The 12,595-nt window shown below is 40.9% G+C and overlaps 1 protein-coding gene across 1 annotated transcript in view; it reads left to right on the plus strand.

Moving 5' to 3' along the window:
• Positions 1 to 12,595, plus strand: part of LOC109881452 (YLP motif-containing protein 1) — a 55,960-nt gene that overhangs the window by 24,637 nt on the left and 18,728 nt on the right. Inside the window, exons 13-19 of the mRNA XM_031837950.1 lie at positions 210 to 370; positions 1,128 to 1,190; positions 6,304 to 6,423; positions 7,878 to 8,054; positions 10,935 to 11,018; positions 11,228 to 11,311; positions 11,712 to 11,795. Coding sequence (XP_031693810.1) covers positions 210 to 370; positions 1,128 to 1,190; positions 6,304 to 6,423; positions 7,878 to 8,054; positions 10,935 to 11,018; positions 11,228 to 11,311; positions 11,712 to 11,795 — 773 coding nt within the window. The remainder of the gene's footprint in view (positions 1 to 209; positions 371 to 1,127; positions 1,191 to 6,303; positions 6,424 to 7,877; positions 8,055 to 10,934; positions 11,019 to 11,227; positions 11,312 to 11,711; positions 11,796 to 12,595) is intronic.

Genomic DNA, 12,595 nt, shown 5'->3' on the forward strand with positions numbered 1-12,595 from the left:
TATTAGTAATATTAGTATTAGTACTATTAGTATTAGTATATTAGTACTATTAGTATTAGTATATTAGTACTATTAGTATTAGTATATTAGTACTATTAGTGTATTAGTATATTAGTAATATTATTAGTATTAGTATATTAGTAGTATTAGTATTAGTAACAGTATTATCTGTTTCTTTTTTCTACTGGCTGTCCCGTCCTGTGGTCCAGGCGAACGGAGGAGTTACCCAGAAGAGAGAGGAGGCGGCCCCACGTCGTCCCACCCTCCTCCCCCACCGGCTGCTCCTCCTTCCAGGATCGAGAAGAAACCGGAGACCAAGAACGTGGAGGATCTTCTCAAACTACCAGGCCGAGACACTCGTCCAGAAAGGGTGCAAATAATGAGTCAATTTTCTTCTTCCCGATTGGCTGATTCCTCCCAATGACCCGGTTGGACATGACTCCCAACAGGTTCATCAGGAGGGTTCAGCCAGTGACGTTGGAAGTCCCACCCAGCTGACTACATTAAAATGGTGGAAGCCCTCAATGGCGGTGTCCATGCTAATGTTGTTTTGGCCACTAAAGGCATCTGTCATTCTCTGTTTGAAACCCCCGCCCACCTTGCCGTGTAGCACCGCCCACCTTGCCGTGTAGCACCGCCCACCTTGCCGTGTAGCACCGCCCACCTTGCCATGTAGCACCGCCCACCTTGCCGTGTAGCACCGCCCACCTTGCCGTATAGTGTGTCCCCTGACTTAATTCACCAACTTCCTTATTCAAATCAATACAACTTTATTTACACTTCATTCACTTATTTTCTCATTCAATTTAATACATCTTTTCAAGATTAATTTAGGATTAAGTGTCTTGCTCATGGCCACATCGACTTGATTTTTCACCTTGTCAGCTCGGGGATTTGAACCCCAAAAATATTTTTGGGTTACTGGCCCAATGCTCTTAACCGCTAGGCTACCTGTCCCTCTCAGGGACAAATAAGAAATGTGTTGCCAGGATAATAACATCCTCAACCCGTTAGGCCAATACAAGTACAACATGAGTACACACACATCACATATCCCCCAGTATATTCCCAGATAATTGTCTACTGCATGAGTGAGTTCCATAACTTCTATAATGGTGTTTTCTCAGATCGTCATCATAATGAGAGGCCTACCAGGAAGTGGTAAAAGTCATGTGGCCAAGCTGATACGGGTGAGTAGAACCTTAAGTTACCATCGTCTTGAGCTTTGTTTTGTCTGTTGTGGTAGTGTTGACTCATCTGGGATTAAATGGTATTTCCTGTCATGCGTTTCCTGTTGACCAGTAGCACAACTGGAAGAGTATTGCTCTAAATCAGTGGTTCCCAACCTTTTTGGGGGGTGGTTCTGTACCCCTAAAAACAGTTTGACCTGCCTGAAGTACCACCTCATGCGCGTGCGACCGGCGTGATTCCTAAATGATGTGTCGCCCATGTCATCGATCCTACGGCACACCGTTATTTGACCAACAGTCTTCAGTGCATCAGACTTATAAATCATAGGGTTGCCAGGACGAGCTGAAAAAGTTTGACCAATGAACACTCAAAACCTACCCATATAAGGCCTGAAAACTAGCCCAATGTTGTTGTTTTTTCACAGTAAGAGACGAGTTTCCATATTTAGACAATAAACTCTTTTTTCATAAAGTTATAGAGCCAATTTTAAGAAGGAATATCATAGTAACTTGTAATGACGTTGGAGGAAAAATCTGGTTTTCCATCAAAATAGTAATTATTCAGAGCTATGACATGGCGTAATAAAGGAATTTAAAATGTGGCAAGTGAAAAGATCATTCATCCTGATTAAACTCGCCAGATCATTTTACATCAATGGATGTCGATTTAACTCATTTTATTGCTATGATTAAGCAATAAGACACAACGGGGTGTGGTATATGTATATATAAAGTGCCTTGCGAAAGTATTCGACCCCCTTGAACTTTGCGACCTTTAGCCACATTTCAGGCTTCAAACATAAAGATATAAAACAATTTTTTTTGTGAAGAATCAACAACAAGTGGGACACAATCATGAAGTGGAACGACATTTATTGGATATTTCAAACTTTTTTAACAAATCAAAAACTGAAAAATTGGGCATGCAAAATTATTCAGCCCCCTTAAATTAATACTTTGTAGCGCCACCTTTTGCTGCGATTACAGCTGTACGTCGCTTGGGGTATGTCTCTATCAGTTTTGCACATCGAGAGACTGACATTTTTTCCCATTCCTCCTTGCAAAACAGCTCGATCTCAGTGAGGTTGGATGGAGAGCATTTGTGAACAGCAGTTTTCAGTTCTTTCCACAGATTCTCGATTGGATTCAGGTCTGGACTTTGACTTGGCCATTCTAAGTGGAATGACATTTATTGGATATTTCAAACTTTTTTAACAAATCAAAAACTGAAAAATTGGGCGTGCAAAATTATTCAGCCCCTTTACTTTCAGTGCAGCAAACTCTCTCCAGAAGTTCAGTGAGGATCTCTGAATGATCCAATGTTGACCTAAATGACTAATGATGATAAATACAATCCACCTGTGTGTAATCAAGTCTCCGTATAAATGCACCTGCACTGTGATAGTCTCAGAGGTCCGTTAAAAGCGCAGAGAGCATCATGAAGAACAAGGAACACACCAGGCAGGTCCGAGATACTGTTGTGAAGAAGTTTAAAGCCGGATTTGGATACAAAAAGATTTCCCAAGCTTTAAACATCCCAAGGAGCACTGTGCAAGCGATAATATTGAAATGGAAGGAGTATCAGACCACTGCAAATCTACCAAGACCTGGCCGTCCCTCTAAACTTTCAGCTCATACAAGGAGAAGACTGATCAGAGATGCAGCCAAGAGGCCCATGATCACTCTGGATGAACTGCAGAGATCTACAGCTGAGGTGGGAGACTCTGTCCATAGGACAACAATCAGTCGTATATTGCACAAATCTGGCCTTTATGGAAGAGTGGCAAGAAGAAAGACATTTCTTAAAGATATCCATAAAAAGTGTAGTTTAAAGATTGCCACAAGCCACCTGGTAGACACACCAAACATGTGGAAGAAGGTGCTCTGGTCAGATGAAACCAAAATTGAACTTTTTGGCAACAATGCAAAATGTTATGTTTGGCGTAAAAGCAACACAGCTCATCACCCTGAACACCATCCCCACTGTCAAACATGGTGGTGGCAGTATCATGGTTAGGGCCTGCTTTTCTTCAGCAGGGACAGGGAAGATGGTTAAAATTGATGGGAAGATGGATGGAAACAAATACAGGACCATTCTGGAAGAAAACCTGATGGAGTCTGCAAAAGACCTGAGACTGGGACGGAGAATTTGTCTTCCAACAAGACAATGATCCAAAACATAAAGCAAAATCTACAATGGAATGGTTCAAAAATAAACATATCCAGGTGTTAGAATGGTCAAGTCAAAGTCCAGACCTGAATCCAATCGAGAATCTGTGGAAAGAACTGAAAACTGCTGTTCACAAATGCTCTCCATCCAACCTCACTGAGCTCGAGCTGTTTTGCAAGGAGGAATGGGAAAATATTTCAGTCTCTCGATGTGCAAAACTGATAGACATACCCCAAGCGACTTACAGCTGTAATCGCAGCAAAAGGTGGCTCTACAAAGTATTAACTTAAGGGGGCTGAATAATTTTGCATGCCCAATTTTTCAGTTTTAAATTATTAAAAAAGTTTGAAATATCCAATAAATGTCGTTCCACTTCATGATTGTGTCCCACTTGTTGTTGATTCTTCACAAAAAAATACAGTTTTATATCTTTATGTTTGAAGCCTGAAATGTGGCAAAAGGTCGCAAAGTTCAAGGGGGCCGAATACTTTCGCAAGGCACTGTACATATGAGATGAGTAAAGCAGTATGTAAACATTATTAAAGTCCAACATGAAAAGCAAGGCAATTTTTGAGGTAAGAAGTGCTCGTTTCCCAATAGCCTGTTGGAATAGGCTACTGAGGATAGGTTCATAATTTCAATCGCTGAATTTCAATATTAATAGTATGTGTATGAACTGAATATGCTTGTCAACAATAGCCAGTGTTAATTTATTTTAGTTTCCCTGTAGCCTAATCTGACTAGTTATCATTAATCCTAATCTGACTAGTTACCATTAATCCTAATCTGACTAGTTACCATTAATCCTAATCTGACTAGTTACCATTAATCCTAATCTGACTAGTTACCATTAATCCTAATCTGACTAGTTATCATTAATCCTAATCTGACTAGTTATCATTAATCCTAATCTGACTAGTTACCATTAATCCAATGCATCCTAAAAACTGGTCGGCAATTGCAATATAGCTTTGATAACTTCAAATTTAACTAAACATGTTAATTACTAATAATTTCATAATTAGGCTGCATTAGCAATAATCTGAAGGCTATTTTATTAAATTGGTTTGCCAGCTCCAGGTTAGCCTACACAAGTATCACAAATTGATTTGTGATATTTTCATTTCAACATTTGTGTTATATGGTAACCTATATAAATAAATATATAAATGAATAGGTTACTCATGGCCAACAGCGGCAAATGTATCATTCTCCACATTTTAATGTCAGTTACACTGAGGACTTTAACCCCATTTTAAAAAGGAGCATGCGGGGGAGATCTGTGACCTCCATTTTAATTTTCCACTCGGGCAGTCCCCTTAGACATTACTGAGCATAAAGGACTTCCGTTTTCTTTAAGTACAGTCATTAGAATTAGAATGCAGTTTAAACCACCTCAGAGTAAATGATATGTAAAACGCCTAAAGTTGTTTTCCAGTGCTTCGTCTCCATCATTTCTTGATGTGTGTTTGCATGTTATATCATACCCTCCAAGACATGCTAACCTCTCACCATTACAATACCCCTGTTATTGGTATTGGTAAGAGGTTAGCATGTCTTGGGGGTATGATATAACATGCTAACCTCCCCTGTTATTGTAATGGTGAGAGGTTAGCATGTCTTGGTGGTATGCTAACCTCCCCTGTTATTGGTATTGGTAAGAGGTTAGCATGTCTTGGGGGTATGATATAACATGCTAACCTCCCCTGTTATTGTAATGGTGAGAGGTTAGCATGTCTTGGAGGTATGCTAACCTCTCCTGTTATTGTAATGGTGAGAGGTTAGCATGTCTTGGGGGTATGATATAACATGCTAACCTCCCCTGTTATTGTAATGGTGAGAGGTTAGCATGTCTTGGTGGTATGCTAACCTCCCCTGTTATTGTAATGGTAAGAGGTTAGCATGTCTTGGGGGTATGCTAACCTCCCCTGTTATTGTAATGGTGAGAGGTTAGCATGTCTTGGGGGTATGCTAACCTCCCCTGTTATTGTAATGGTGAGAGGTTAGCATGTCTTGGGGGTATGCTAACCTCCCCTGTTATTGTAATGGTAAGAGGTTAGCATGTCTTGGGGGTATGATATAACATGCTAACCTCCCCTGTTATTGGTAATGGTAAGAGGTTGTTTTGGTCGTGTGATATTTGACCATCTGTAACTTTCTCACTCATCATTATTTATATTCTATTCTTATTTACAATAAAAGTGACTCCAAAATGACACACTACATTATTTTATATTGGGTACAAAATAATCTGAAACAACCAATCAACATTTAACTGTAAATGCATCCAACACGTTTGTTATAACACATTACGTGTAATGAATATGGGACCAAATACTACACTTTTTACTACTTCACATATAAAAAATATTTCGGAGTGTCAATAATTTTGACCCCTACCTTTTTTTGAGGAAAACAATTACTACTAGTTAAACAAAATGTATTTCTCTGAGCATTTGTATTAGTATAAAATAATATAATTTACCAAAATGTTTTTGAGCTCACTATTTGAATTATTTTATAGTCATTATTACTAAAAAAAAAATTGTCAAGGGTGTCAATAATTTCCAACGCCTCTCTGTCCATAGCCTCGTTTGATTGTCCTTATCTCGCGAGTTTATGAGATCCTATCCTCGCACCAGTCAGGATAACGAATACCTGCCCTTCATTGTAAACAAACATTGATTTCAATTTCCACAAACCCACCGTAGTCATCTTCATCTTTTGCCCAAAACACGTCACTTCCTGAAACTTCTCTCACTGAAATACCTTGTCATCGTTACTAGCTCATAGCAGCTTTATTGAAAAAGGTTTGACTTACTGTGATGTATGGTTGTCCCACCTAGCTAGCTTAAATTGAATGCACTAACTGTAAATCTCTCTGGATAAGAACATCTGCTAAATGACTAAAATGTTAAATTTTATTTTATTTATTTTATTAAGGACAAGGAGGTGGAGTGTGGAGGGGCTCCACCCAGAGTGCTGGGGTTAGACGACTACTTCATGACGGAGGTGGAGAAGATGGAGAAGGACCAAGATACAGGGAAACGAGTCAAACTTAAGGTCTGTCCTTTCTTGCTTTCCCTCTGACCTACTCACTTAATCCGTTCTGTACCTATGTGAAGACATTGTAATCCTCTCTGTTCCTGTGTGGAGACGTTTTAATCCTCTCTGTTCCTGTGTGGAGACATTTTAATCCTCTCTGTTCCTGTGTGGAGACATTTTAATCCTCTCTGTTCCTGTGTGGAGACATTTTAATCCTCTCTGTTCCTGTGTGGAGACATTTTAATCCTCTCTGTTCCTGTGTGGAGACATTTTAATCCTCTCTGTTCCTGTGTGGAGACATTTTAATCCTCTCTGTTCCTGTGTGGAGACATTTTAATCCTCTCTGTTCCTGTGTGGAGACATTTTAATCCTCTCTGTTCCTAGGTGGAGACATTTTAATCCTCTCTGTTCCTGTGTGGAGACATTTTAATCCTCTCTGTTCCTAGGTGGAGACATTTTAATCCTCTCTGTTCCTAGGTGGAGACATTTTAATCCTCTCTGTTCCTGTGTGGAGACATTTTAATCCTCTCTGTTCCTGTGTGGAGACATTTTAATCCTCTCTGTTCCTGTGTGGAGACATTTTAATCCTCTCTGTTCCTGTGTGGAGACATTTTAATCCTCTCTGTTCCTAGGTGGAGACATTTTAATCCTCTCTGTTCCTAGGTGGAGACATTTTAATCCCCTCTGTTCCTAGGTGGAGACATTTTAATCCCCTCTGTTCCTAGGTGGAGACATTTTAATCCCCTCTGTTCCTAGGTGGAGACATTTTAATCCCCTCTGTTCCTACTGTATGTTGAGTTCCTGTATCTCTTATAGAATGTTAGATGAAATGTATTGAAGAGTTCCTGCCCCAAAATATAAACCGTACCGTCACTCAAAATGAGTTCCGGCACCTATTTCAGTCCTAGCCAATGACTATAGAGCACCACTACTATCTAGTTTAGTCAGATACTATCGCTCTGTTGATAGATGACTGTAGGCCTAAAAGGCTACATTTACACAGGCAGCCTAATTCTGATATTTTTCCATTAATTGGTATTTTGACAATTCAGATCGTCTCTTTTCCCAATAATTGGGCTGACGATCAGATTTGGTCTGCCTGTGTAAATGCAGCCAAAGAAGGCCTAAAGACACCTACGCCTGTATTACATAATGGCTCGCTGAAGGCTCATGGCTCACTGAAGGCTCATGGCTCACTGAAGGCTCATGGCTCACTGAAGGCTCATGGCTCACTGAAGGCTCATGGCTCACTGAAGGCTCATGGCTCACTGAAGGCTCATGGCTCACTGAAGGCTCATGGCTCACTGAAGGCTCATGGCTCACTGAAGGCTCATGGCTCACTGAAGCTACCATTTGCTCAATGTAGTTTACACAGGCTTTGCCAGGCGATTATATTTATTTGTTATTTTTATGTAATTTTCCTTTATTTACATGTTAGGAATTGATATTACATCACATTTTCCTTTTGTCAGTGTCTGGAATACGAGTACGAAGCGGAGATGGAAGACACGTACAGGAACAGCATGCTAAAAACATTCAGGAAGACACTAGACGACGGCTTCTTCCCCTTCATCATCATCGACGCTATCAATGACAGGGTTAAATACTTTGATCAGTTCTGGAGTGCTGCCAAGACTAAAGGCTTCGAGGTGAGTTGACGTTTGTTTTCATATCTCGAAATATCAAAAGAGACACAGCGGTCTAAAGCATCACAGTGCTGAGGCGCCACTATAGCCTCTGGTTCAGGAGACCAATTGGGCCAACGTTATCCAGGAATAGGGGACGGTTTCCTTGTCTCATCGTGCTCTAGTGACTCCTTGTGGCGGGCCCGGGCGCCTGCAAGCTGACACTGTTCGTCAGTTGGACGGTGTTTCCTCCGACACATTGGTGTGGCTGGCTTCCGGGGTTAAACGAGCAGTGTGTCAAGCAGCAGTGCGGTTTGGCAGGGTCGTGTTTCGGGGGACACGTGGCTCTCGATTTTCGCCTCTCCCGAGTTCGTAGGGGAGTTTCAGCGATGAGACAAGATTGTAACTACCAATTGGATATCACGAAATTGGGGAGAAAAAGGGGGGGGGGGTAAACAAATTCAAATCAAATGACTTCATTTTAAGTGTCCTAGTTTTGATATTAGAACAGATATTGTATTTTCATGTCGGCAATCTACACAAATACTCTTGTCAAAGTGAAGAAAAATTCACATTTCTTTTAACGATTAATAGAAATTAAATTACTAAAATATAGTCATTGCAAATTTTTCAGCTCTTAAGTCTCTAAGAGGGTTTGCACAATATTTCTTAAAAATTCTTCAAGCTCTGTCAAGATGCTGGGGATCATGGCTAGACAGCAATTTTCATGTCTTGCCATAGATTTTCAAGCAGATTTAATTCAAAAACTGTAACTTGGCCACTCAGGAACATTCACTGTCTTGGTAAGAAACTCCAGTGTAGATTTGGCCTTGTATTTTAAGTTATTGTCCTGCTGAAAGGTGAATTTGTCTCCCAGTGACTGGTGTAAAGCAGACTGAAGCAGGTTTTTCGTCTAGGATTTTGCCTGTGCTTAACTCCATCCTGTTTCTTTTTATCCTGAAAACCCTCCCGTCTTTTCCGATGACAAGTATACCCACACCATGGTGCAGCCAACATCATGCTTGAAAATAAGGAGAAAATCAGTGATGTGTTATTGGATTCGCCCCAAACTTAAATCAAATCAAATCAAATTTATTTGTCACATACACATAGTTAGCAGATGTTAATGGTAGTGTAGCGAAATGCTTGTGCTTCTAGTTCCGACAATGCAGTAATAACCAACAAGTAATCTAACTAACAATTCCAAAACTACTGTCTTATACACACAAGTGTAAGGGGATAAAGAATATGTACATAAAGATATATGAATGAGTGATGGTACAGAGCGGCATAGGCAAGATACAGTAGATGGTATTGAGTACAGTATATACATATGAGATGAGTATGTAAACAAAGTGGCATTGTTTAAAGTGGCTAGTGATACATGTATTACATAAAGATGCAGTAGATGATATAGAGTACAGTATATACGTATACATATGAGATGAATAATGTAGGGTATGTAAACATTATATTAGCTTAAGGCTTTGCATTTAGGACATTTTGTTGCAGTTTTACTTTAATGCCTTGTTTGCAAACAGGATGCATGTTTTGGAATATTTTTCATTCTATATATTTGTGTTCTTTTCACTCTTGTCATTATTGTGGAGTCACTATAATGTTATTTATCCATCAGTGTTTTACCAGCACAGCCATTGAACTCTGTCGCTGGTTTAAAATCACCAATGGCCTCATGGTGATGTTCCTGAGCAGTTTAATTCCTGTCCTGCAGCTCAGTTTCGATGTGTCTGGGTGGTTTAATATATAAGAATGATTAACTTGACCATGCTTAAATATATATTCAATATCTAATTTGTCACCCTTCTACCAATCACTGCCCTTTTGAGGTTTGTGAAAAATCTTGCTGGTCTTTTTAGTTGCAGCTGTGCTTGATATTGAATACTTCACTGAGGGACCTTACAGATGCTTTATGGGTGACAGAGGAAGAGTTAGTCATTCACTACTAGACTGAGGGACCTTACAGATGTTGTATGTACGAGGGACAGAGGAAGGAGTGGTCATTCACTACTAGACTGAGGGACCTTACAGATGTATGTATGGGGGACAGAGGAAGGGTCAGTCATTCACTACTAGACTGAGGGACCTTACAGATGTATGTATGGGGGACAGAGGAAGGGTCAGTCATTCACTACTAGACTGAGGGACCTTACAGATGTATGTATGGGGGACAGAGGAAGGGTCAGTCATTCACTACTAGACTGAGGGACCTTACAGATGTATGTATGGGGGACAGAGGAAGGGTCAGTCATTCACTACTAGACTGAGGGACCTTACAGATGTATGTATGGGGGACAGAGGAAGGGTCAGTCATTCACTACTAGACTGAGGGACCTTACAGATGTTTTATGGGGGACAGAGGAAGGGTCAGTCATTCACTACTAGACTGAGGGACCTTACAGATGTTTTATGGGGGACAGAGGAAGGGTCAGTCATTCACTACTAGACTGAGAGACCTTACAGATGTATGTATGGGGGACAGAGGAAGGGTCAGTCATTCACTACTAGACTGAGGGACCTTACAGATGTATGTATGGGGGACAGAGGAAGGGTCAGTCATTCACTACTAGACTGAGGGACCTTACAGATGTTTTATGGGGGACAGAGGAAGGGTTAGTCATTCAAAAACTCCTATTTTTTGACACAGTGAGTCCATGTAACTCATGTGATTTGTTAAGACAAATTTTATTCCTGGACTAATTTAGGCAACGACTATTTTAAGTTTTTTATTTATTTTAGAATTATTATTTTTAAAATAAATAAAATACAATTAAATCCATTTTAATCCCACTTTGTAACACAATAAAATGTGAAGAAATCCAAGGGGGTCTGAATACTTTTGCAAGGCACTGTGTATTATAAACGTGTAAATGTTTATTTTCTTAGGTGTACTTGGCTGAAATCTCGGCAGACTATCAGACTTGCGCTAAAAGAAACGCCCACGGCCGGAAGATGAGGGATATTCAAAAGGTACTGGGCGTTCTTGCGTCAACAAGCGCAGAGCATTACATTTTCAATGGTATCAGGTGTCCTATTTCTCAAGGTATTGATAATGACAGTGATAGACCATACATGTTGTGTCTATTCATTTTCTGTACTCTGTATACTTTTATTCAGTGTATATAACGGGGACAGTCCATAAGTGTGTGTATATATTCATTTTCTGGTTGTCTATATAGATGTCCAGTAACTGGGAGTCGTCACCACGTCACATGATGCGGCTGGATGTCCGTTCCCTGCTTCAGGATGCTGCTATTGAGGAGGTATGTCGTACGGAAACACACATTTTTATTTTATCAATATGTCGGACTAATGGTTTTCTATTAATGGAGACCTGATGAAATACTGCTAGGTTCTGGGTTCCTGTTTTTAATAGTGAACCCTAGTCCTCTCTATGGCAGAGGACCAGGGAACAAGGTGGTACTACCTGTCGGTGCTATCCTAGATGCACTTTATCCTCTTGTGTGGCTGTAATTGTGTTCTAGAATTCTAGAAGTGTTCTAGAAGTGTTCTAGAAGCCATTTTAGCAGATGCTCTTTACCCAAAGCGACTTAGTCGGTGCGTACATACATTTTACCCTGGCGTTTACAAGCGCAGTAATCTACCAACTGAGCTACAGGAGGACCCACACCAAATTCAATAGGAAACATTTTGAATTTGAAGGTTGAGATGGAAGACTTCAATCCTGATGATGAGTCGCTGAAGAAGCCCAAGAAGAATAAGGAGGAGGAGGAAGAAGACGTTAAGGTAGGACCCAGTCAGCATGCCCTTATAGGTGGTGTTCAATGTTCCTAAACATGCCCTTACAGCTAATCTCCTGTAGGTTTTCACATCTTATCAACCAGCTAATTATTGGAATCAGGTGTGCTAGATTAGGGTTGAAGTGAAAACCTACAGGATGTTAGTTCTCCAGGAACAGGGTTGGAGAGCCCTGGTATAAACCTACAGGACAGTAGCACTCCAGGAACAGGGTTGGAGAGCCCTGGTGTAAACATACAGGACAGTAGTTCTCCAGGAACAGGGTTGGAGAGCCCTGGTGTAAACCTACAGGACAGTATCTCTCCAGGAACAGGGTTGGAGAGCCCTGGTATAAACCTACAGGACAGTATCTCTCCAGGAACAGGGTTGGAGAGCCCTGGTATAAACCTACAGGATGTTAGTTCTCCAGGAACAGGGTTGGAGAGCCCTGGTATAAACCTACAGGACAGTAGTTCTCCAGGAACAGGGTTGGAGAGCCCTGGTATAAACCTACAGGACAGTAGTTCTCCAGGAACAGGGTTGGAGAGCCCTGGTATAAACCTACAGGACAGTATCTCTCCAGGAACAGGGTTGGAGAGCCCTGGTGTAAACCTACAGGACAGTAGCTCTCCAGGAACAGGGTTGGACAGCCCTGGTATAAACCTACAGGACAGTAGCTCTCTGGGAACAGGGTTGGAGAGCCCTGGTATAAACCTACAGGAGGGTATCTCTCCAGGAACAGGGTTGGAGAGCCCTGGTATAAACCTACAGGACAGTAGTTCTCCAGGAACAGAGTTGGAGAGCCCTGG

The sequence above is a fragment of the Oncorhynchus kisutch genome, linkage group LG12 (assembly GCF_002021735.2).
Source record: "Oncorhynchus kisutch isolate 150728-3 linkage group LG12, Okis_V2, whole genome shotgun sequence".
NCBI classification, from domain to species: Eukaryota; Metazoa; Chordata; class Actinopteri; order Salmoniformes; family Salmonidae; genus Oncorhynchus; species Oncorhynchus kisutch.